Source organism: Pelobates fuscus, chromosome 9 (genome assembly GCF_036172605.1).
Source record: "Pelobates fuscus isolate aPelFus1 chromosome 9, aPelFus1.pri, whole genome shotgun sequence".
Classification (NCBI taxonomy): domain Eukaryota; kingdom Metazoa; phylum Chordata; class Amphibia; order Anura; family Pelobatidae; genus Pelobates; species Pelobates fuscus.
The window spans coordinates 4,837,314-4,860,209 of NC_086325.1; the positions used below are offsets into that span (position 1 = coordinate 4,837,314).

At 43.9% G+C, this 22,896-nt stretch overlaps 1 protein-coding gene across 1 annotated transcript; it reads right to left on the reverse strand.

Annotated features, from left to right (window-relative positions):
* Window positions 1-363: 363 nt before the first annotated feature.
* MVB12A (multivesicular body subunit 12A) lies at window positions 364-20,158 on the reverse strand. The gene is made up of 10 exons (XM_063433132.1): window positions 20,092-20,158; window positions 10,663-10,756; window positions 10,134-10,226; window positions 9,240-9,333; window positions 6,439-6,568; window positions 6,033-6,164; window positions 5,715-5,830; window positions 4,698-4,759; window positions 3,238-3,297; window positions 364-1,204 (listed from the first exon to the last, which is right to left on the reverse strand). Exons 2-10 carry the CDS (start codon window positions 10,738-10,740, stop codon window positions 1,160-1,162), a joined length of 810 nt encoding a protein of 269 aa, XP_063289202.1. The 5' UTR covers window positions 10,741-10,756; window positions 20,092-20,158; the 3' UTR covers window positions 364-1,159.
* Between the last annotated feature and the right edge of the window lie 2,738 nt (window positions 20,159-22,896).

Genomic DNA, 22,896 nt, shown 5'->3' on the forward strand with positions numbered 1-22,896 from the left:
TATGTATAGTAGAAATGTTGGGATAAAGCTGCTATTTTTTGTTATCTCTGAGTGCCTGAACCGTTATTTATTCGGTATCTGTATGTATGTCATTGTTGATATCGGTGTGTCTTTGCATCCCCATGCATGTCAGTGTTTGTATCAGTGTGTCTGTATCTGTGTCAATGTTTGTATCAGAGAATAAACCCACCCAATGCTGTCTAACTGGAGGTTAACAGGCCTTGCACAGGGTAATCCCAGAGTTAGTATTATATTGGTTCTATTATATCAGAACTATAACAGGACCCTGAGATTCACTTCGTTCTAAATGTTTAGACCAAATTTAATGCATTGGTGAACAAAGCAGTCAACAGCAGCAAGACCTTCTCAAAAAGTAACCTTTATTGATGAACATAATAGATCACTCAGTGGAGGAAACGGAGGCAGAGGAGGCTGGTGGGAACAGTTTATAAGATCTGAGACACTTAATGAAAAATCCCCTTCAGCAGATATTCATTGCGGATTCCAGGACTCTGAATGCTGAGGTTAAGCCCTTCCCTTTATAAACAAGCTGTACACATTCTCTGTTTTATTCATTATTAAGATTTCATTAACTTTTAAAAGGCTTAAGAAAAAAATCTTTGTGGGGATGGAGGTACAGCCCGAGACTCTGATCCAAATAAATTAAAAAGATAAAAAAGACGAAAATTGAATTTTAAATCACACAATTGTATATGGCACAACTCACATTAATTATTAATATTTATAGGTAATTCTCGCTAGCAATAGGTAAGAAACGTGACTTGTAAGGCACAGGGCTATTACAATAGCTAATAAAATATGATGCATTACTTTTAATGTTTTTTGGTCCTTCAACTGAAGAAAAACATCATTTTGCATAAAACTTCAGTTTAGTGTCATAGGAAAACAAATACATTCAACAAGCAGAAGAACCCACTCAGACCACCAATGAGCACCCTTCCTGCGTCCCTTTGGCATTATAACCTGTATAAACTGAAGGTCACGTTTGGGCTACATGGAGAATGTGTGAATGGGTCGGTCGGCGAAGCAAAGTTCAGTGTTCCTCGTTTAAAGAAATCATCCAGATAAAGAAGTCTTTACAGAGATCAACTACTTAATTTCCCGCAGGAATCCATCCGTGAGTAGGACATGAATTCACCTAACGTACTGCGGCACTTCGCTCAACTACGAATCCATAATTGTACTAAAAAGAGAAAAAAAAAAAAAAAAAACAGAATATATTAAAATTCAAGCGATCTACGGAAATGGAGAATTGTGAGCAATTACAGAGGATCAGACAGGAAAAAATACCCAAATGTTGACACTAACATGGACCTTACGTAATAAATAATATCTGAGATTACTGTGTATTTCATCTCTCCCCAACACAAAATCCACTGAAATATTGGACAACTAAGGAGAACTGACAAGAGACTAGCACATTTTAATCCAAAATATCCAATTTGGCTAATCTGGCCTAAAATGTTTCATTTCTTTATTCATTTCCCTCAGCTTTAGTCAGCTTTAGAGAACCCCTGTTAACACAACATACGCTATTTCTGTACTTAGTTAATTAGTGGGACACTACAAACACCTAAAGCACTTTAGCTTCCTGAAGTGCTCTGTGTGTGAAGTGTGTTTTTCTTTTCTTATTTTACAAAAATTGCTAATTTTATTAAAAATTGCCACTTTTACAAATGAACCTTGCTACACCCCTGTTACTCCCTGGTTTGTTTAGCGCAGGGGAGATAAACTCAAGAGGCAGCAATTGCCCAGAGCACCTGCCTTGCAAAGACTTCTCATTGAGCTGCATTGGGAAGTCTGTGATTGGGCAGCCACAGAAACTCTGAGCGGGGTTAGAAGGGGAGGGCTTGCAATGGCTGCAGACACAAGATCTGCAGCTTTTGCAAGCTGTTTTTAGATATGCTTTTATGGAAAAAGAAATATGCATAATTAAATGCATGATGGATTTTTTTTTAATTGGCGGTGTAACGGAGCTCCCTGTACCCCAACTGGGTACCTCCGCCAAGGACCGCTTCCTAGCTGGAACAGGGGAAAACCTCAGCAATTTTGCCCCGTCACAGTGGCTTAACTGGGGTCCTCCTGGAGCCTCTCCATCCTGGAACAGGATAGGGGACTAGCTCTATTCCCTCCCAGGGACTGGACGACACACAGTCCTGGGAGCTGTAGTCCATACAAGGACTTTCACTGCTGAATGCTCCACAAGCTGAAACAAGGTGCTGAGCAGTGATTAGCCCTTCCTCTCCCAGTAACTAGACGACACATAGTTCTGGGAGTACAACTGATTGTAATGAGACAAACTTTTTTTGCACACACCCCATTGTATTCAGCACAAACCCCTCGCAGGAATATCTGGGCCTGGGAGATAATTGTGTAAAAGACCAGTAAGCTAAATATCTCTCAGAAACAGAGAGGCAAACACAAAAATATGAAAACATAAAATAACCATACAAACAAAACATCCCCAAATAGCCCTGATCTGAGCGCCCAAGTGGTCCAAAAAGCGCTCAGATCCATGCAGTGTAGGGGAAACGTCACCGTGTTAAGGTTCTGACCGGCCACACATGTGGTGCCCAAAGTAGTTCCAGTCGTTTGGTGCTTTTGCCTGTCAACTTTCGGGAGCTCCTGCAGCCGCAATATGGGGTGCTCCGCCTGGCTCTTAGGTAGCGTGTTTTCCCCTTTGTCTCAGGCACCTTCCCCACAAAAATTGCTCTCCTGGCAGATTTCAAAGTGGTTCAAAACCGCAAACCAAGGTGTCTGGGAGCCGCACGGTCATCTCATGCCGAAAACAGTTCCACAATATTCACGGCTAAGTCCTGCTGAGGTGACCGGGAACCCACAAAGTCCTCATGCTGAAATTAGTTCCATAGCGGCCGCGGCTAAGTATCGCTGGGAGTATTCGTGGGTTTGGTTCATGCGAATGGCCACTAGTGAGCCAGCGTTCGGTTCTATTCGCATGAAGGGAAAGTGTTGAACCGGGGAACCCAGGGAAAACTGCTAATGGCGGTTGGGCAGTGTTAGTTTTAGCTTTGGAGTATTAGTTTAATGAAAATTATTATTTTATTTGCAAAATTTGATTTAATAAAGAAATACAGTACAAATAAAGAGCAATACACCTAGCAGTATGTGAGAACACTTTTGCTAAATAAACTGAAAATCTATTGCCACGCTATAAACTGCTGGTCATTTCAAATAAATGAAATAAGATCCACTAACCTCATTCTCAATATCTGCCAGAGTTTTGATGCGGAAATCTGTGAATCCTGAGGAATTCATCTAAAGTATAAGTAAAGAGAGGATGAAAGCTTCTCTTAAATAGTGGAACCAAGTAAAACATCAAATGATATCAGGTGCACTGTGTAGGTTAGGTTACAGTTAGTTATACTAGGTGGGTTTATATTATTAAAGGGACACTCCAGGCTTCCACACACGTTAGATGCACTGTGTAGGTTAGGTTACAGTTAGTTATACTGGGTGGGTTTATATTATTAAAGGGACACTCCAGGCTCCCACACACGTTAGATGCGCTGTGTAGGTTAGGTTACAGTTAGTTATACTGGGTGGGTTTATATTATTAGAGGGACACTCCAGGCTCCCACACACGTTAGGTGCACTGTGTAGTTTAGGTTACAGTTAGTTATACTGGGTGGGTTTATATTATTAAAGGGACACTCCAGGCTCCCACACACGTTAGATGCACTGTGTAGGTTAGGTTACAGTTAGTTATACTAGGTGGGTTTATATTATTAGAGGGACACTCCAGGCTCCCACACACGTTAGATGCACTGTGTAGGTTAGGTTACAGTTAGTTATTCCGGGTGGGTTTATATTATTAAAGGGACACTCCAGGCTCCCACACACGTTAGGTGCACTGTGTAGTTTAGGTTACAGTTAGTTATACTGGGTGGGTTTATATTATTAAAGGGACACTCCAGGCTCCCACACACATTAGATGCACTGTGTAGGTTAGATTACAGTTAGTTATACTGGGTGGGTTTATATTATTAAAGGGACACTCCAGGCTCCCACACACGTTAGATGCACTGTGTAGGTTAGGTTACAGTTAGTTATACTGGGTGGGTTTATATTATTAAAGGGACACTCCAGGCTCCCACACACGTTAGATGCACTGTGTAGGTTAGGTTACAGTTAGTTATACTGGGTGGGTTTATATTATTAAAGGGACACTCCAGGCTCCCACACACGTTAGATGCACTGTGCAGGTTAGGTTACAGTTAGTTACAGTTACTTATACTAATAAAACTATTTTTTTTATCTGACGGGTTTAATTGTTTATCCTTTTACACTATTGTGACATATATACACCTTTATTAAGTTCCAAAGTATTTAGCAAAACCTTTGCAGATCCTATTAGTCAGCTGACTGTGTCAGTGTATTTCAGGTTATGCTTAGTGTGTGTGTATCTCATATTATTATTAGAGAAGCTGTGACCTCCCATATGCTCGGGACACTAGTTTAAGGACACATTGCGGTTTCAGAGCCATTGATTAAAGCAAAGGACATTCTGACATAATGCATGAGGTTCCGTCCGATGGAAGCCAAGAATCGTGATAAGTAATGGTAAATAATGTCCTTTGGAACCTCTGAATCATTCGCCAATGTTATATCTACACAGAATCAATGCCAGAATCTGCCACTGATAACTCAACACTTACCACAGGGTTCTTCACTTGGTTTTCAAACATTGGATGAATTGTGAAAGGGATCCCATCTATAGCTGGATGAAGAACAGATAGTTTTATTGTATCCACTATATGAACACAGCACTACAATGTCAACATTACAGAGAACAAAACAGCAACAAAAAAAAAAAAGCTTTTTCATTAAAGTCATAATTGTCAAGAACCGACATAGGAATTGTACATTCTGGTCCAAAATAGCAGAAACTGAAAAATAACAGATTTGTACTATTTATCCAGCTCAACTATTGTACAACATTCTATTTTGGGGGAAAAGTTAATGTTGAGTGAGATGAACAGAACACGTGTTGCAAGTTGTTTTCTGCTTCTTGGTGTCAGTGGAACATGGGAATGACCTGTTACGGTTAGAACAATATTACTGTATCAATAGATTGACTTGGTAATGATGATGCATTCTTGCACACCCTCTTTGGTGGTGTAAATAATAATAATAATATAGCCGGTATTATGTATGAATAAACACAGAAATGTCTAATCACATTTTGATATATTACACCAGAAGTACTTCGCTTTTTGTCTCTCTCTATATCCATCACTGGAGGTCCATTTAAAGAATGCAGAGTTGATGCCTCCAAAGGCACAGACGTTCCTGTGTTTAGCGCCCGTATCCATATCAGTTTTACATCACTCACATTTTTGCCTAAAATATTAATTTGCACAATTGTGTTTTCATTTCTCCTTCACACGTGTACCACTAACCCCAAATATTGAGGGGTAGGCTATACTTCCAGATTCGCGCTGCACTCATTCTCTGTCTTTTGGGCATTTGATTTTACGGTTTTATTTTTGCGTGTGGGATTTGTGGGGTACCCACTGAGTGTTCCAGCTGCTACTTTTTGTAACCTTTTAGTCACATTTATTGTGACATTTATCAGATCAGGAAATAAACGAGCAGTAGTAATAAGAAATTCCCATTCAATGAATGACATGTGAGGTGTGATTCATTCCAGCAATCTCTACGAGGAGACCTACCAGAAATGCCATAGATATTTGAAGACTCGTATATAGTGTTTTCGGATAGGGCAGTCCGGCCACTTGTTTTTGATAAAGTTGCTGCGGATGGTAGGTTTGGTGTGACATCAGAATTTCTATTAAAATAAATAATTGAATTCAATAATAATAATAATAATAATAAAAAAAAAACAAAAAAAAAACACAAATATAATTATTTTAATATATTGCTTCTGCATTGATACTACAGAAATGAATACAGGCCAATGTAAGTCGTTGCTTAAAATTGCTCCCGTGTAGTTATGTTCCCCAGATTACATGAGACATAAATATACTTACGATGGCTGGGCTTGGCTGCTTTGGTCGAGGGAAAGTCCTCTGATGCCAGTGGTGATGTTACGAGGTTTTGGAACAGGTCTGAGAATAGCACTGCTGACTTTCTTACACCACAATGCTAGCCCACTCATCTCGCTACAGATTTAAAATAAAAATAAAGAGATTATAATCTAAGCGGAGAGCAAATGGCTCTCTCTGGAACTTGGCAGGAGCCCAACCTAAACATGTTCAAAGACTTATCTTATACGTTTCCAAGGTGGGAAACAAGGCACTATGTAATTACAAATAGAGGATTTATTTTTTTTAAAGGACCACTCCAAGGGTTTCAGCTTATTAGAAAGCCTCTAAAAGAGACACTGTATTAGTAGAATAAAGGGACATGGATGCCACAAAGCCCCTTCTTACATACCCAATGCGTGTGTAGGGTGCGCCAAGCTGTTTGTTTTTCGTGGTTAATTTTACATCACATACAACGGTATCAGCGCTGTTCAGAGGGAGCAGCTTCACACACAGTCTCTTCTTTTTAGACACGGTAACTTCTGCAATAATTAAATACATTAAATCAATTGCTGGGTAAACCATAACCTTATAGCTGCAGTTATAATACACTGTGTGCGGGGGGACAGGGGACCTCCTTACACCATAACCTTATAGCTGCAGTTATAATACACTGTGTGCGGGGGGACAGGGGACCTCCTTACACCATAACCTTATAGCTGCAGTTATAATACACTGTGTGCAGGGAGACATGGGGCCTCCTTACACCATAACCTTATAGCTGCAGTTATAATACACTGTGTACGGGGAGACAGGGGACCTCCTTACACCATAACCTTATAGCTGCAGTTATAATACACTGTGTGCGGGGGGACAGGGGACCTCCTTACACCATAACCTTATAGCTACAGTTATAATACACTGTGTGCGGGGAGACAGGGGACCTCCTTACACCATAACCTTATAGCTGCAGTTATAATACACTGTGTGCGGGGAGACAGGGGACCTCCTTACATCATAACCTTATAGCTGCAGTTATAATACACTGTGTGCAGGGAGATAGGGGACCTCCTTACACCATAACCTTATAGCTGCAGTTATAATACACTGTGTACGGGGAGACAGGGGACCTCCTTACACCATAACCTTATAGCTGCAGTTATAATACACTGTCTGTGCGGGGAGACAGGGGACCTCCTTACACCATAACCTTATAGCTGCAGTTATAATAAACTGTGTGCGGGGGGACAGGGGACCTCCTTACACCATAACCTTATAGCTACAGTTATAATACACTGTGTGCGGGGAGACAGGGGACCTCCTTACACCATAACCTTATAGCTGCAGTTATAATACACTGTGTGCGGGGAGACAGGGGACCTCCTTACATCATAACCTTATAGCTGCAGTTATAATACACTGTGTGCGTGTCTAAGAGCTGGGATAGAGGAGGCAGTTAATCCTGAGACCCTAATACTCTAAAGGGAAAGGTACTGTGATATCTACAAGCAATTACACCTGCAGTGGACAGAGCTGATACCTGCTAAAGAATCCTAGGTGGGGACTATACCACCCAAACGAATAGATTGAGCAGTATATCCTGCTCATCTAAATGTGAGTACCTGCATTTCTACTGTTTATACTCATTTTTATCATATCTACAGTGAGCACTATATTTGGTTGTTTTTCTTCCCCTTTTTTTATACCGAGGAATTACCTTCACCTTATCCCGCCAGTGGGGGGCAGACGCCACTGAATGCTTATTATACTTGAGCTAGTTTATGCTCAATAATAGGTGAGTAATATACCTCCCCTATATTCATCCTGCTCTTATTGGTCCTCAGTTTGCACTATTGGAGTTTCTTTGTTTTGTCTTTCCATGTATACCACGGAGTCAAGACACCCCATGAATTAGAAGATTCATTCTCTTCATTGGAAATTCCTACATACCAAGCCTTCCACTTACTTATTTATTGGAATATACAAGCAGACTATTAAGTATTGGGACTATTCATTATAACTGTTCCGTTCCTTACTGTAAGAGTGTATGCAAGCGATATTAATATTAGTAATTTTATTCCTATTCATTTTGTCTTTCTGATCTTGTTATATTTTATATTTTTATTTATCTATTTTACATTGTTATTACACATCCATTTGTATTTAGCGCGACCTATTATTGTGTTTTTGCCATTTTTCCTTTGAGGTTATTAGAGGGAACCTCATACCCATAGGTTGCAGCTTTCGATTTGTTCACAGTCCTATTAGATCACTCAGCGCTGATCCAATACCTATAATACACTGTGTGCAGGGAGATAGGGGACCTCCTTACACCATAACCTTATAGCTGCAGTTATAATACACTGTGTGTGGGGACAGGGGACCTCCTTACACCATAACCTTATAGCTGCAGTTATAATACACTGTGTGCGGGGAGACAGGGGACCTCCTTACACCATAACCTTATAGCTGCAGTTATAATACACTGTGTGCGGGGAGACAGGGGACCTCCTTACACCATAACCTTATAGCTGCAGTTATAATACACTGTGTGCGGGGAGACAGGGGACCTCCTTACACCATAACCTTATAGCTGCAGTTATAATACATTGCGTGCAGGGAGACAGGAGACCTCCTTACACCATAACCTTATAGCTGCAGTTATAATACACTGTGTGCGGGGAGACAGGGGACCTCCTTACACCATAACCTTATAGCTGCAGTTATAATACACTGTGTGCGGGGAGACAGAGGACCTCCTTACACCATAACCTTATAGCTGCAGTTATAATACACTGTGTGCGGGGAGACAGGGGACCTCCTTACACCATAACCTTATAGCTGCAGTGATAATACACTGCGTGCGGGGAGACAGGGGACCTCCTTACACCATAACCTTATAGCTGCAGTTATAATACACTGTGTGCGGGGAGACAGGGGACCTCCTTACACCATAACCTTATAGCTGCAGTTATAATACATTGCGTGCAGGGAGACAGGAGACCTCCTTACACCATAACCTTATAGCTGCAGTTATAATACACTGTGTGCGGGGAGACAGGGGACCTCCTTACACCATAACCTTATAGCTGCAGTTATAATACATTGCGTGCAGGGAGACAGGAGACCTCCTTACACCATAACCTTATAGCTGCAGTTATAAAACACATTTAAAGGTCATGAACCAATTACTATGAGAAGCTAGATTCTTACTTGGATCTATATACTCGCTGATGTAAGCATATCCCACCGGAAGCGGGGACTTCTCATTCACCAGAACAACGTCTGTGATCACTTGATCGAAGGTCTGAAAGGTACATTTAAAACACTGTAATTTTCCTCAATTATTTGTTTCTTATTAGTGTTGTACACAATAAATATTGTAATTAATACAACACAACCTATGTATACATATACATGCATTAGGAATTGGGAAAATTAATTACAAAAAGGGGAAATCCAGCTATAGTGAATGTCAATTACAACAAAGTAAAAATGGACAGGAGCGTTTCCCAGGAACGATGGAGTGTGTAGCGAGGGAACAGCTCGTGAACAGTCAGAAAGGGTCTGAGGACTAAAAACCCTCATACTGGGACAAGAGAGAAAGGGGGATGATTATAAACCCTGATAAATAAATAAACTCCAGAGAGGGACGGATGAGTCAGGGGGTTATTTAGGGATTAAGAAAGATCATAAAGAATAGACTATCAGAATCAGTACAGCCGGAGAGTGATTATGCGATTAGCTCATTAAAAATAAAACATGTTTAACAAGGTGTGGAACCAGTTACTCAAAATACTGAACTATTTACATAACTACGAAGGGTAAGAATGACACATGCTGAAAGTCGCGTTAGCTGTCATCGCTGTAATATCTAAACGGTTTCAGTGGCCAGAAAAGAAAAGGTTAATGACAACGCACAATTCAGGCGTGTGTAGCTGTAAACAAAGGACTAATGGTCCAACAGACCTTCAGTAAAAATCCTTTATACGTGCCCTTTCACAGCAATGTTTTAACCTTAACAATGTCTACGTCAGTTCAGGATGAGTCACGAATCCCAAGAAGGATCAAAGCAATAAATATTGACAGTCTATGTACCAATGTTACCTCTGGGGCTGTACTGTAGCACAAATAAACAGCAGATTTTTGGTTAAATCCCTTCACAAAGTTAGCGGAGGCCCCTTCCGATGATGCTACGATCTGTTGAGAAAGATTAATGGAGCTCAGCCAAGACAGTGTATATATTAAAGAACAATTAATGGGTCTAGCTCATTGAAGGAATTTTATGATCACAATCAGTCCACCTGCACCCTCTCCAAAGTGTGTGCATGCATGCTGAGCTGGGGAGAAACATTTGATTGGACCACTGAAAAGGAAGAGGCAATGCGTCGTAACGGTGGATGGACAGTGGACGAACCTTGTCCGGTGCTGGGTTCCAGGTAAGTTTTATATTTATTTACGGGTCTTTTTCAATTAAAGAAATGGGGTGGACAGTCTATAAGTGACCAACAGGGCATTTTGAATTAAAATAAAGGTATCATAAAAAGGTATCGATTAACCTTTTAATCTATAGCCTGTATTGACGTTGTGCTTGCTGTAGACTGGGACTAAAGATAGTGAAAGTTAAATATCTTACCATAATGTGACCTTTTGGGCATGTTGATTGTCCTGATGCCCAGGCAAGGCCAGTAAGAGGTTTAGAAGGTTCATCCATGATTTCTATCAATCTTCTGAAAACATATTAGTGAGAACGGATATTTGGAAAAAGAACTTCGTACAAACCTAATTTAAACAACGTTTCTATGCAGAAAACACAAATGCTAAGCAGTTCAGTAACAAAACAAAACCTACTGTACATCAACTAACTTATTATTCAAAATATTTTTTTTGACCAATTCCCTATATTTCAAAAAAATCTGTATTTGTGAGATCTAAGAATGTAAAGCACTCTATACGTTCAAACTCTGGACAACATTTTACATTCTTTTCAATCATTATTGTAAGCCCTGGCCTTTTTTGTAACATAGTTAATTATCCTGCTGTCAGACAGGTGACCCTGGGTGGTTGTCCTCCTGCGGTCAGACAGGTAATCCTGGTTGGCCCCATCATGGGCAATAAATGTTTGTAGGTGACCTCTATCCTCCCATTTAATAGACAGGTGACCTCTATCCTCCCATTTAATAGACAGGTGACCCCTATCCACCCATGTAATAGACAGGTGACCCCTATCCCCCCATTTAATAGACAGGTGACCCCTACCCCCCATTTAACAGACAGGTGACCCCTATCCCCCATTTAATAGACAGGTGACCCCTATCCCCCCATTTAATAGACAGGTGACCCCTACCCCCCATTTAACAGACAGGTGACCCCTATCCCCCATTTAATAGACAGGTGACCCCTACCCCCCATTTAACAGACAGGTGACCCCTATCCCCCATTTAATAGACAGGTGACCCCTATCCCACCATTTAATAGACAGGTGACCCCCTATCCCCCCATTTAACAGACAGGTGACCCCTATCCCCCATTTAATAGACAGGTGACCCCTATCCCCCCATTTAATAGACAGGTGACCCCTATCCCCCCATTTAACAGACAGGTGACCCCCTATCCCCCCATTTAACAGACAGGTGACCCCTATCCCACCATTTAATAGACAGGTGACCCCTATCACCCCATTTAACAGACAGGTGACCCCCTATGCCCCATTTAATAGACAGGTGACCCCTATCCCCCATTTAATAGACAGGTGTCCCCTATCCCCCATTTAATAGACAGGTGTCCCCTATCCCCCATTTAATAGACAGGTGACCCCTATGCCGCCATTTAAGGAGTAACATTTATCCAATCCCGAACAGTAAAAATATAAAACACACCCAATACAAACAGGCAGTTCCCTCCCCTAGTCCTGGAGATAATCAGGTCTGATATAGTAACAACCTAATTATCTCCAGGCTGAAAATTCACTATTTTCCCCAATTTCTGGAACACCCCTTTATACCTGGGGTATCCCCACAAATACTATATCCCCTGATAGCCCCGATCCGGGTGACCAACATATCCAAATTTCACCCGGATCGGTTCAGGGGTTCGCAAAAAGTATGGAAGTCCTTTGTGACCGGTCCACTGGGGGCGGACTGCCCAAAATAGTTCCAGAGGTTCGTGTGGTTTTGCCGGTCACTTCAGAAAAAGGGAAGAAATGCATAAAAGTACCGAATGAATTCCCCTGGCTCCTAGCAGCGATTGTTCCCCTCATTCGTGTGCATATTTGTACCGAATAGCGCTCTCCTAGCTAATCGGTATCACTAGTTCCAGCGTTCGCATGATGGAGACCGGTGATTGGGAAGTCGAGTGTCCGATTTTAGTTCCAGACACTCGACGACCAAGTCCCGCTGCCTTTGTTTGGCGAAAAAAAGATGGCCGCGGTTTTCTCTGCCACGTGGCGTTCGACAGTACGAACGCTGACCGCACACATAGAGGGTGAAAGTGATGCCGGCTTTGAAGTTAAGTGAGCCAGGGGTGGTCTCTGTTCGGCAGTCCCATCTGCCGAATGAAAAGTACACAAAAAAGCAAGAACTATGCAACAAAATATCGAATAATATAGTCATTTCTTCACACTGCTCCCCTATAAGTCCATAGGTCGGCATACCCGCCTAGACCCTGTCGGGTTGGCTTGGGGATGTCCGAGAAAAGTAGCGGTTTAGGAGTCCAGTTCGGTCTGGCGTGACAGGCCATCCGCATTACCATTTTGTTTTCCGGGCCGGTACTGCATAGTAAAATTATAAGGTTGAAGGGCTAGGCTCCACCGTAATAGCCTGGGATTGTCTCCAGCTACCCGGTTAAGCCATACCAGGGGGTTGTGGTCCGTCATAAGGGTAAATGCCCGCCCATACAAATAGGGCTGTAGCTTCTTGAGTGCCCACACGAGGGCCAAGCATTCTTTTTCTACGGTGGCATAGCTGACTTCTCGGGGTAACAGTTTACGGCTGAGGTATGCCACCGGGTGTTCCATGCCGTCTGTGCCCACTTGGCTTAGCACGGCTCCCAGTCCGAACATGGAGGCATCTGTGTGTACAAGAAATTGTTTAGTGTAGTTGGGTGCTGCCAACACAGGAGCCTCACTCAATGCCGCTTTAAGCTTCTGGAAAGCGTCCGTGCACTCTGGGGTCCAGGAAACCTGTTTGGGGAGGGCCTTTTTGGTAAGGTCGGTGAGGGGTTTGGCCAGGGCGCTGTACTCTGGGACAAACTTTCTATAATAACCGGCCGTCCCTAAGAAAGCTAGTACCTGGGTTTTGGTCCTAGGTTGGGGCCAGTTCGCTATGGCCTCTACCTTCGCTGGCTCTGGACGCTGTCTACCGGAGCCCACCCTGTGGCCGAGATACTGTACCTCGGCCAGACCTACGTGACATTTGTCGGGTTTTAACGTGAGCCCTGCGAGGTGGATTCGTTGGAGTACCCTGGACACATGGCCCAGATGGTCTCCCCATGTGCGGCTGTAGACGGCAATATCGTCTAGATACGCGCATGCGAAGTCCTGAAACCCCTCCAGGAGCCTATCGGCCATCCTCTGAAAGGTAGCCGGGGCATTCTTCATCCCAAAGGGCATAACCTTGAATTGGTATAGCCCGAAAGGGGTGACGAATGCCGACTTGGGGATGGCCGCAGGCTCCAAGGGGATCTGCCAATAACCTTTGCACAGGTCCAGGGTAGTCAAGTAGTTCCCCCCCGCCATACGGTCTAAGAGCTCATCTATTCTGGGCATTGGGTAGGCGTCTGTTATGGTACGATCGTTAAGCCTCCGATAGTCTACACAGAAGCGCGTGGTACCGTCGCGCTTCGGTACTAGTACTACCGGGGAGGCCCAAGGACTTTGCGAGGGTTCTATTACCCCTAACTGTAACATATCCCTTAACTCGGTGAGCATACTCTCACGCACTGCTTCCGGGATCCGATATGGTTGTTGCCGCAGTGGCGTCTCTCCCTGGGTTTCCACGCGGTGTACCGCAGCGGAGGTATAGCCTGGGGTGGCTGAAAACATCTCTTGGTATCTCTGCAGCAGTTGCGTGGCCTCACCTTTCTCCAGGGGGTTTAAATTTTGACCCAAGCTTACTTGGTCAATAGTACAGGGAGCGGTGTCCAGTAAATCGGGGAGGGGTAGTCCCTCACTATCTTCTGTGGCGGGCGCACACACGGCGCCCACATCCTCTGTTCTCTCAAAGTATGGTTTGAGCATATTCACATGGAAGGCTTTGGTCAGCCTTTCATCTGAGCATTTGCTCACGATGTAGGTGGTCTCGCTAACCCGTTCTACTACCTTAAATGGTCCCTGCCATGCGGCTTGTAGCTTATCCTTTTTAACTGGCCTCAAAGCTAACACCTTCTGCCCTAATTCTAGTACTCTATCTTGGGCTCCCCTATCGTACCATTTCCTCTGGTCCTCCTGGGCCGTCTGCAGGTTCTCCCGAACCGATGCGGTGAGCGCCCGCAGACGGTCCCGGAACTCCAGAACATACTGGACGATAGGGACTCCCCCCTCGTCTGTATTGCCCTCCCAGTGCTCCCGTACGAGCTCCAGTGGGCCCCGAACTTTTCTCCCATACAGGAGTTCGAAGGGGGAAAACCCAGTGGAGGCCTGGGGCACCTCACGGTAGGCAAACAGAAGGTGGGGGAGGAATTTTTCCCAGTTCTTGTGGGACTCCGTAAAGGTTTTTAGCATCTGTTTTAGAGTGCCATTGAAACGTTCACAGAGCCCGTTAGTCTGGGGATGGTACGGGGCGCTGAACAGGGGTTTCACTCCACAGCTCTGCCACAATTGTTGTGTCAGGGTAGCCGTGAACTGAGTTCCCCGATCGGATAGGATCTCTTGTGGGAAACCTACTCGGGTGAAAATCTGAATAAGGGCTTCGGCCACGGTCTCGGCCTCTATATTGGTGAGGGCGACTGCCTCCGGGTACCTAGTGGCGTAGTCGACCACGGTTAGTATGAACTTTTTGCCCGACTGGCTGGGTCGGCTGAGGGGTCCTATTAAATCTACCGCTACTCGGTGAAAGGGCTGTTCTATAATGGGCAATGGGTGAAGTTTGGCCTTCCGAAGGTCTCCCCTTTTTCCCACCCTTTGGCAGACGTCGCACGTCCTGCAGTAATACTTGAGGTCCTGGGTGACCCTGGGCCAGAAGAAGGTTTGGGTTAACCTGTCTCTTGTCTTTTTAACCCCTAAATGTCCTGCTAGGGGAATGTCATGACTGAGTTTTAACAACTCAGCCCGGAATTTACGGGGTACAATTAATTGTCTTTTGATGACCTGGGTGGCCCCCTGTCCCACCCCCTCGGTCACTCTATACAGTAACCCCTTATACCACTCAAACTTTTCATGCGGGTTGTTCCCTGGGGTAACGGCCGCTGCCTTCCTATAACCCTCTAATGTGGGGTCGGTACGCTGCTCTTGTTCAAACCCCTGGGGGGTATCCCAGAAAGGAAAGGTAGGATCGGGTAAGGGGGGTATTTCGACTCTTACCTGGTTTTCCTCAGAGTGCAGCGGAGCTTCCAGTCTGGCTTGAGCTCGGGTGGTAACTGGGTATGCCTCGGCAGGGGGGTCTCGGGCCAGTTGGGAGGTCAAGCATCCTACATCATTCCCCAACAAAACCTCGGCGGGTAGTTCTTGCATAATCCCCACCTCCAGCTGTTTGGACCCGGAACCCCAATCAACAAGGATATTAGCGGTGGGCAGTTTGTGAATAGCGCCCCCAGCCACCCTCACAGCGACTGTGCGTCCGGTGCGAGCTTGCGCTCTGATCGTGTGAGGTTGCACCACAGTCAAAGTAGCCCCAGAGTCTCTCAGAGCCCGGGCCCCCACGCCATCTACGGTAATCCATTGGCGGTGGTGGTCCCGGTTGTCACCCCCAGCTTGAACTGGGTTGACCTCGTGTAATACACTCCACTGTTCTTCTTGGTTAGGAACACCGGTTGTGCCTTCCTGTTGTACACAATGAGCAGCTGCCCTGGGTTGTTGTGGGGGTTGCCTTTCCCAGCTTCCCCGGTTTAAGCGAGGGCACTGATTCTTGTAATGCCCTGGTTGCTTGCAATAATGGCACACTGCAGGAGGACGTGGTGTGTTTGCTGGGTTCGGTGAAGGGTTACTCATGGAGGGTCTAGGAGGGGTAGGGGTTGTTGGAGCCTGGTAGTTAGGCTTAAAAGGTGGTCTGCTCACCCCTTGCTCCTTCCTCCTATTATCTTGATACTCATCCGCTAGCCTGGCGGCTTCCTCCACAGTTTTTGGTTTTCTATCTTTAACCCAGTCTTTTATGTCCTCTGCAGAGTGATTAAAAAATTGCTCCAGTAACATAAGTTGCAAAGCATCCTCCAGAGTGGTTGCTTGGCAGCCCTTCATCCAATTGCGGGCCGCCCGTTGTAGCCGAAAAGCCCATTCCGTATGGGAATCTCTCCCAGTCTTCCTCAGCTCTCTAAATTTTTTCCGGTATGCCTCCGGAGTTACAGCATATCTGGCCAACAAAATGTCTTTTACTTTTTCATAATTATGTATGTCCCCCTCAGGTACTGCTCGCAGCGCCTCGGCTGCTCTACCGGACAATTTACTGCTAATGACTGCAGCCCATTTCGTGGAGTCTAATCCCTCCAGCGCACATTGACGTTCAAAGTCTTGCAAGTAACTGTCAATTTCCATCTCATTGTCATTAAACGATTTAAAGGCTGCATAATTTACCTTCTTTGGTATTTCCCCAGTACTTCCCGGGGAGTGTAGTAAATCTCCCTGTGACGGTCTGTCCCGGTCCTCTCGCTCTTTTTGCGATTGTCTGGCTTGTGCCATGACCTGCAGAACCGCCTCTGTAGTTGGGCTGGGTCCCAATAGACTGAGCATCCATCGGATGTCCTTTTGCATCACGTTTTCTTCCTCTTGATCCATTTCTGTATTTCTGGTATTATCGCTCTGTATTAATTCTGCAATTAACGTGGCTTTTGTCTTGTTACTTGCCACTCTGCCTCGAGCTTCCAGTAGATCCTTTAGTGTGGTTCTTTTAAGTAGCTGGTACTGCTGAGCCATTCATTCCCTTGCTTGGTTTGCACTGTCCATTCGGGATTCGAATCCCTCCGCTTGCCACCAGTTGTAAGGAAACCAAGTCTAGCCAAACCGTTTTCGGTAGTTTCCTCCCGAAATGTCAGAGTCTAAGAAAGTGAGAGTTCTGTTCGGCAGTTACAGGAAACGAAGTCCATACGAAATATAACAGCTGCATAAGATAATTCCCTTGTTACAGCATACGAATTCCAAATAACAGTCAGAGTCCAGGATCAGGATACAAGTAGAACTAACTTTTATTCATACACATGGCTTTTTATGCAGGTCCCCATGCAAGGGGACATCCCACAGGGAGGAGTAACATTTATCCAATCCCGAACAGTAAAAATATAAAACACACCCAATACAAACAGGCAGTTCCCTCCCCTAGTCCTGGAGATAATCAGGTCTGATATAGTAACAACCTAATTATCTCCAGGCTGAAAATTCACTATTTTCCCCAATTTCTGGAACACCCCTTTATACCTGGGGTATCCCCACAAATACTATATCCCCTGATAGCCCCGATCCGGGTGACCAACATATCCAAATTTCACCCGGATCGGTTCAGGGGTTCGCAAAAAGTATGGAAGTCCTTTGTGACCGGTCCACTGGGGGCGGACTGCCCAAAATAGTTCCAGAGGTTCGTGTGGTTTTGCCGGTCACTTCAGAAAAAGGGAAGAAATGCATAAAAGTACCGAATGAATTCCCCTGGCTCCTAGCAGCGATTGTTCCCCTCATTCGTGTGCATATTTGTACCGAATAGCGCTCTCCTAGCTAATCGGTATCACTAGTTCCAGCGTTCGCATGATGGAGACCGGTGATTGGGAAGTCGAGTGTCCGATTTTAGTTCCAGACACTCGACGACCAAGTCCCGCTGCCTTTGTTTGGCGAAAAAAAGATGGCCGCGGTTTTCTCTGCCACGTGGCGTTCGACAGTACGAACGCTGACCGCACACATAGAGGGTGAAAGTGATGCCGGCTTTGAAGTTAAGTGAGCCAGGGGTGGTCTCTGTTCGGCAGTCCCATCTGCCGAATGAAAAGTACACAAAAAAGCAAGAACTATGCAACAAAATATCGAATAATATAGTCATTTCTTCACAACAGGTGACCCCTATCCCACCATTTAATAGACAGGTGACCCCTATCCCCCCATTTAATAGACAGGTGACCCCTATCCCCCCATTTAATAGACAGGTGACCCCTATCCCCCATTTAATAGACAGGTGACCCCTATCCCCCCATTTAATAGACAGGTGACCCCTATCCCCCCATTTAATAGACAGGTGACCCCTATCCCCCATTTAACAGACAGGTGATACCTATCCCCCCATTTAATAGACAGGTGACCCCTATCCCCCCATTTAACAGACAGGTGACCCCTATCCCCCCATTTAACAGACAGGTGACCCCTATCCCCCCATTTAATAGACAGGTGACCCCTATCCCCCCATTTAACAGACAGGTGACCCCTATCCCCCCATTTAATAGACAGGTGACCCCTATCCCCCATTTAATAGACAGGTGACCCCTATCCCCCATTTAACAGACAGGTGACCCCTATCCCCCCATTTAATAGACAGGTGACCCCTATCCCCCATTTAATAGACAGGTGACCCCTATCCCCCCATTTAATAGACAGGTGGCCCCTATCCCCCATTTAATAGACAGGTGACCCCTATCCCCCCATTTAATAGACAGGTGACCCCTATCCCCCATTTAACAGACAGGTGACCCCTATCCCCCCATTTAATAGACAGGTGACCCCTATCCCCCATTTAATAGACAGGTGACCCCTATCCCCCCCATTTAATAGACAGGTGACCCCTATCCCCCATTTAACAGACAGGTGACCCCTATCCCCCCATTTAATAGACAGGTGACCCCTATCCCCCCATTTAATAGACAGGTGTCCCCTATCCCCCCATTTAATAGACAGGTGACCCCTATCCCCCCATTTAATAGACAGGTGACCCCTACCCCCCATTTAACAGACAGGTGACCCCTACCCCCCATTTAACAGACAGGTGACCCCTATCCCCCCATTTAATAGACAGGTGACCCCTATCCCCCCATTTAATAGACAGGTGACCCCTACCCCCCATTTAACAGACAGGTGACCCCTATCCCCCATTTAATAGACAGGTGACCCCTATGCCCCATTTAATAGACAGGTGACCCCTATCCCCCATTTAACAGACAGGTGACCCCTATCCCCCCATTTAATAGACAGGTGACCCCTATCCCCCCATTTAATAGACAGGTGACCCCTATCCCCCCATTTAATAGACAGGTGACCCCTATCCCCCCATTTAATAGACAGGTGACCCCTATCCCCCATTTAACAGACAGGTGACCCCTATCCCCCCATTTAATAGACAGGTGACCCCTATCCCCCCATTTAATAGACAGGTGACCCCTATCCCCCCATTTAATAGACAGGTGACCCCTATCCCCCCATTTAATAGACAGGTGACCCCTATCCCCCTATTTAATAGACAGGTGACCCCTACCCCCCATTTAACAGACAGGTGACCCCTATCCCCCCATTTAATAGACAGGTGACCCCTATCCCCCCATTTAATAGACAGGTGACCCCTATCCCCCCATTTAATAGACAGGTGACCCCTATCCCCCCATTTAATAGACAGGTGACCCCTATCCCCCCATTTAATAGACAGGTGACCCCTATCCCACCATTTAATAGACAGGTGACCCCTATCCCCCCATTTAATAGACAGGTGACCCCTATCCCCCATTTAATAGACAGGTGACCCCTATCCCCCCATTTAATAGACAGGTGACCCCTATCCCCCCATTTAATAGACAGGTGACCCCTATCCCCCCATTTAATAGACAGGTGACCCCTATCCCCCCATTTAATAGACAGGTGACAGACTGTATTCAGACCCTCCCTGTGGCCCCCAAGCTGTACATGTGACCCTCAGTCACCCTGCGCCCCCCCATCCTGTGCCCACCCGCTGTCACTTACCGCAGCGAACAAACTCCTCGGGGAGAAATACACTTCCTCCTCTGGGAAACGGGAAACGCGCGTGCGCACTGCGCCAGCTAGAATCAAACTACAAATCCCCTGAGTCTGTGCGGCCTGACACTGACTGCGCGTGCGCACTGCGCCAGCTAGAATCAAACTACAAACCCCTGAGTCTGTGCGGCCTGACACTGACTGCGCGTGCGCACTGCTAGCATTGCTCAAACTGAATCCCGCGAACCCCCTGACACAGAGCGCATGCGCAGTGAGAGCTTCCCGGTATCCGAGTCAGTTCCAACCTGTGATCCAGCCAGTACCCTGAGCGGGGGTTATAGATACTCCGATAATAATATTAATAACTAATTAATAATAATAACTGATTAATAATAATAATAATAATAACTAATTAATAATAACAAAATAATAATAACTAATTAATAATGATAATAATAATAACTAATTAATAATAATAATAATAACTGATTAATAATAACTAATTAATAATAATAACTAATTAATAATAATAATAATTAATAACGAATTTATAATAATAACTAATTAATAATAATAATAATAACTGATTATTAATAATAATAATAACTAATTAATAATAACAAAATAATAATAACTAATTAATAATAATAACTAATTAATAATAATAATAATAACTGATTAATAATAATAATAACTAATTAATAATAACAAAATAATAATAACTAATTAATAATAATAATAATAACTAATTAATAATAATAATAATAATAACTGATTAATAATAACTAATTAATAATAATAACTAATAATAATATTAATAACTAATTAATAATAATAACTGATTAATAATAATAACTAATTAATAATAATGATAATAATAATAACTGATCAATAATAATAACTAATTAATAACTGATTAATAATAATAACTAATTAATAATAATGATAATAATAACTAATTAATAATAATAACGAATTAATAATAATAATAACAAATTAATAATAATAACTGATCAATAATAATAACTAATCAATAATAATAATAATAATAATACTAATAATAATAACTAATTAATAATAATAATAACAAATTAATAATAATAACTGATCAATAATAATAACTAATCAATAATAATAATAATAATAATAATAATAATAATAACTAATCAATAATAATAATTACTAATCAACAATAATAATAGTAATAATAATAATAATAATAATAATAACAACTAATAATATAATAATTCTCATCCCCCACCCGATGACTGCAACTGTCAAAAATGACCTACCAAACACTCAATAAACCCTTCTCTAACAAACTATGTAATTCCCCTACTTTAACCCTTTGTGTCACTATACTCCACTCCCTCTAGAATGTAAGCTCACCTCTCTGTTCGTGTATGTCCAGTGGTCTGATCTCAATTATGTGTCTGTTATTCCACCCATTGTAGCAGTTGTATTCATTAACCATTTCATCACATCTGGTCAATGGGCAAAGACCATGATCCATCCGTTGGCATCCTCAAATTCATCTATTACAACACGAATGTTAGATCACTAGTAGTGTTTTCGCGAACCCGAAATTTTCGATTCACGAATGGCGAACTTCCTCAAATGTTCGCGAACTGGCGAACCGCCATTGACTTCAATGGGCAGGCGAATTTTAAAACCAAAAGTGATGGAAAAGTTGTTTCAAGGGGACTAACACCTGGAATGTGGCATGCCGGAGGGGGATCCATGTCAAAACTCCCATGAAAAATTACACAGTTGATGCAGAGTCTGCTTTTAATCCATAAAGGGAGGAATCACCTAACATTCCTAAATCACAATGGATATGGATTGACACCTGACATATGACATATTGACACCTTGACATATGGATTGACACCTGTCCTCAGAGACCCTGATGCACACGGACACAGAGCAGAATAGGGTCACTTGGCAGATATGGCGTGGTCGTGGGAGGAAGAGGAGGATCACTTTCACCTCTTCCCCTGTTAGATTCCCGTTGTGCTGTGACATCACCCTTATAAGCTGTGTAAACCATACTTTTTAATTTATTTTGCAAATGCTGCATCCTATCCGACTTGTAATTCGGTAACATTTCCGCCACTGTCTGCTTATACCGGGGGTCTAGTAGCGTGGACACCCAGTACAGGTCGTTCTCCTTCAGCCTTTTTATACGAGGGTCCCTCAACAGGCACAACAGCATGAAAGACCCCATTTGCACACGGTTGGATGCCGAGCTACTCATTTCCCGTTCCTCCTCCTCACACAGAGCAGAATAGAGACTGTTCCCCCTACATAGGGTCACTTGGCAGGTATGGATTGACACCTGTCCTCAAAGCCCCTGATACACACTGACACAGAGCAGAATAGAGACTGTTCCCCGTCCACAGAGACCATGATACACACTGATACAGAGAAGAATAGAGACTGTTACCCCTAGATAGGGTCACTTGGCAAGTATGGATTGACACCTGTCCTCAAAGCCCATGATACACACTGACACAGAGCAGAATAGAGACTGTTCCCAATACATAGGGTCACTTGGCAGATATGGATTGACACCTGTCCTCAAAACCCCTGATACACACTGACACAGAGCAGAATAGAGACTGCTGCCCGTCCACAGAGACCATGATACACACTGACACAGAGCAGAATATAGACTGTTCCCCGTCCACAGAGACCATGATACACTCTGACACAGAGCAGAATAGAGACTGTTCCCCCTACATAGGGTCACTTGGCAGGTATGGATTGACACCTGTCCTCAAAGCCCATGATACACACTGACACAGAGCAGAA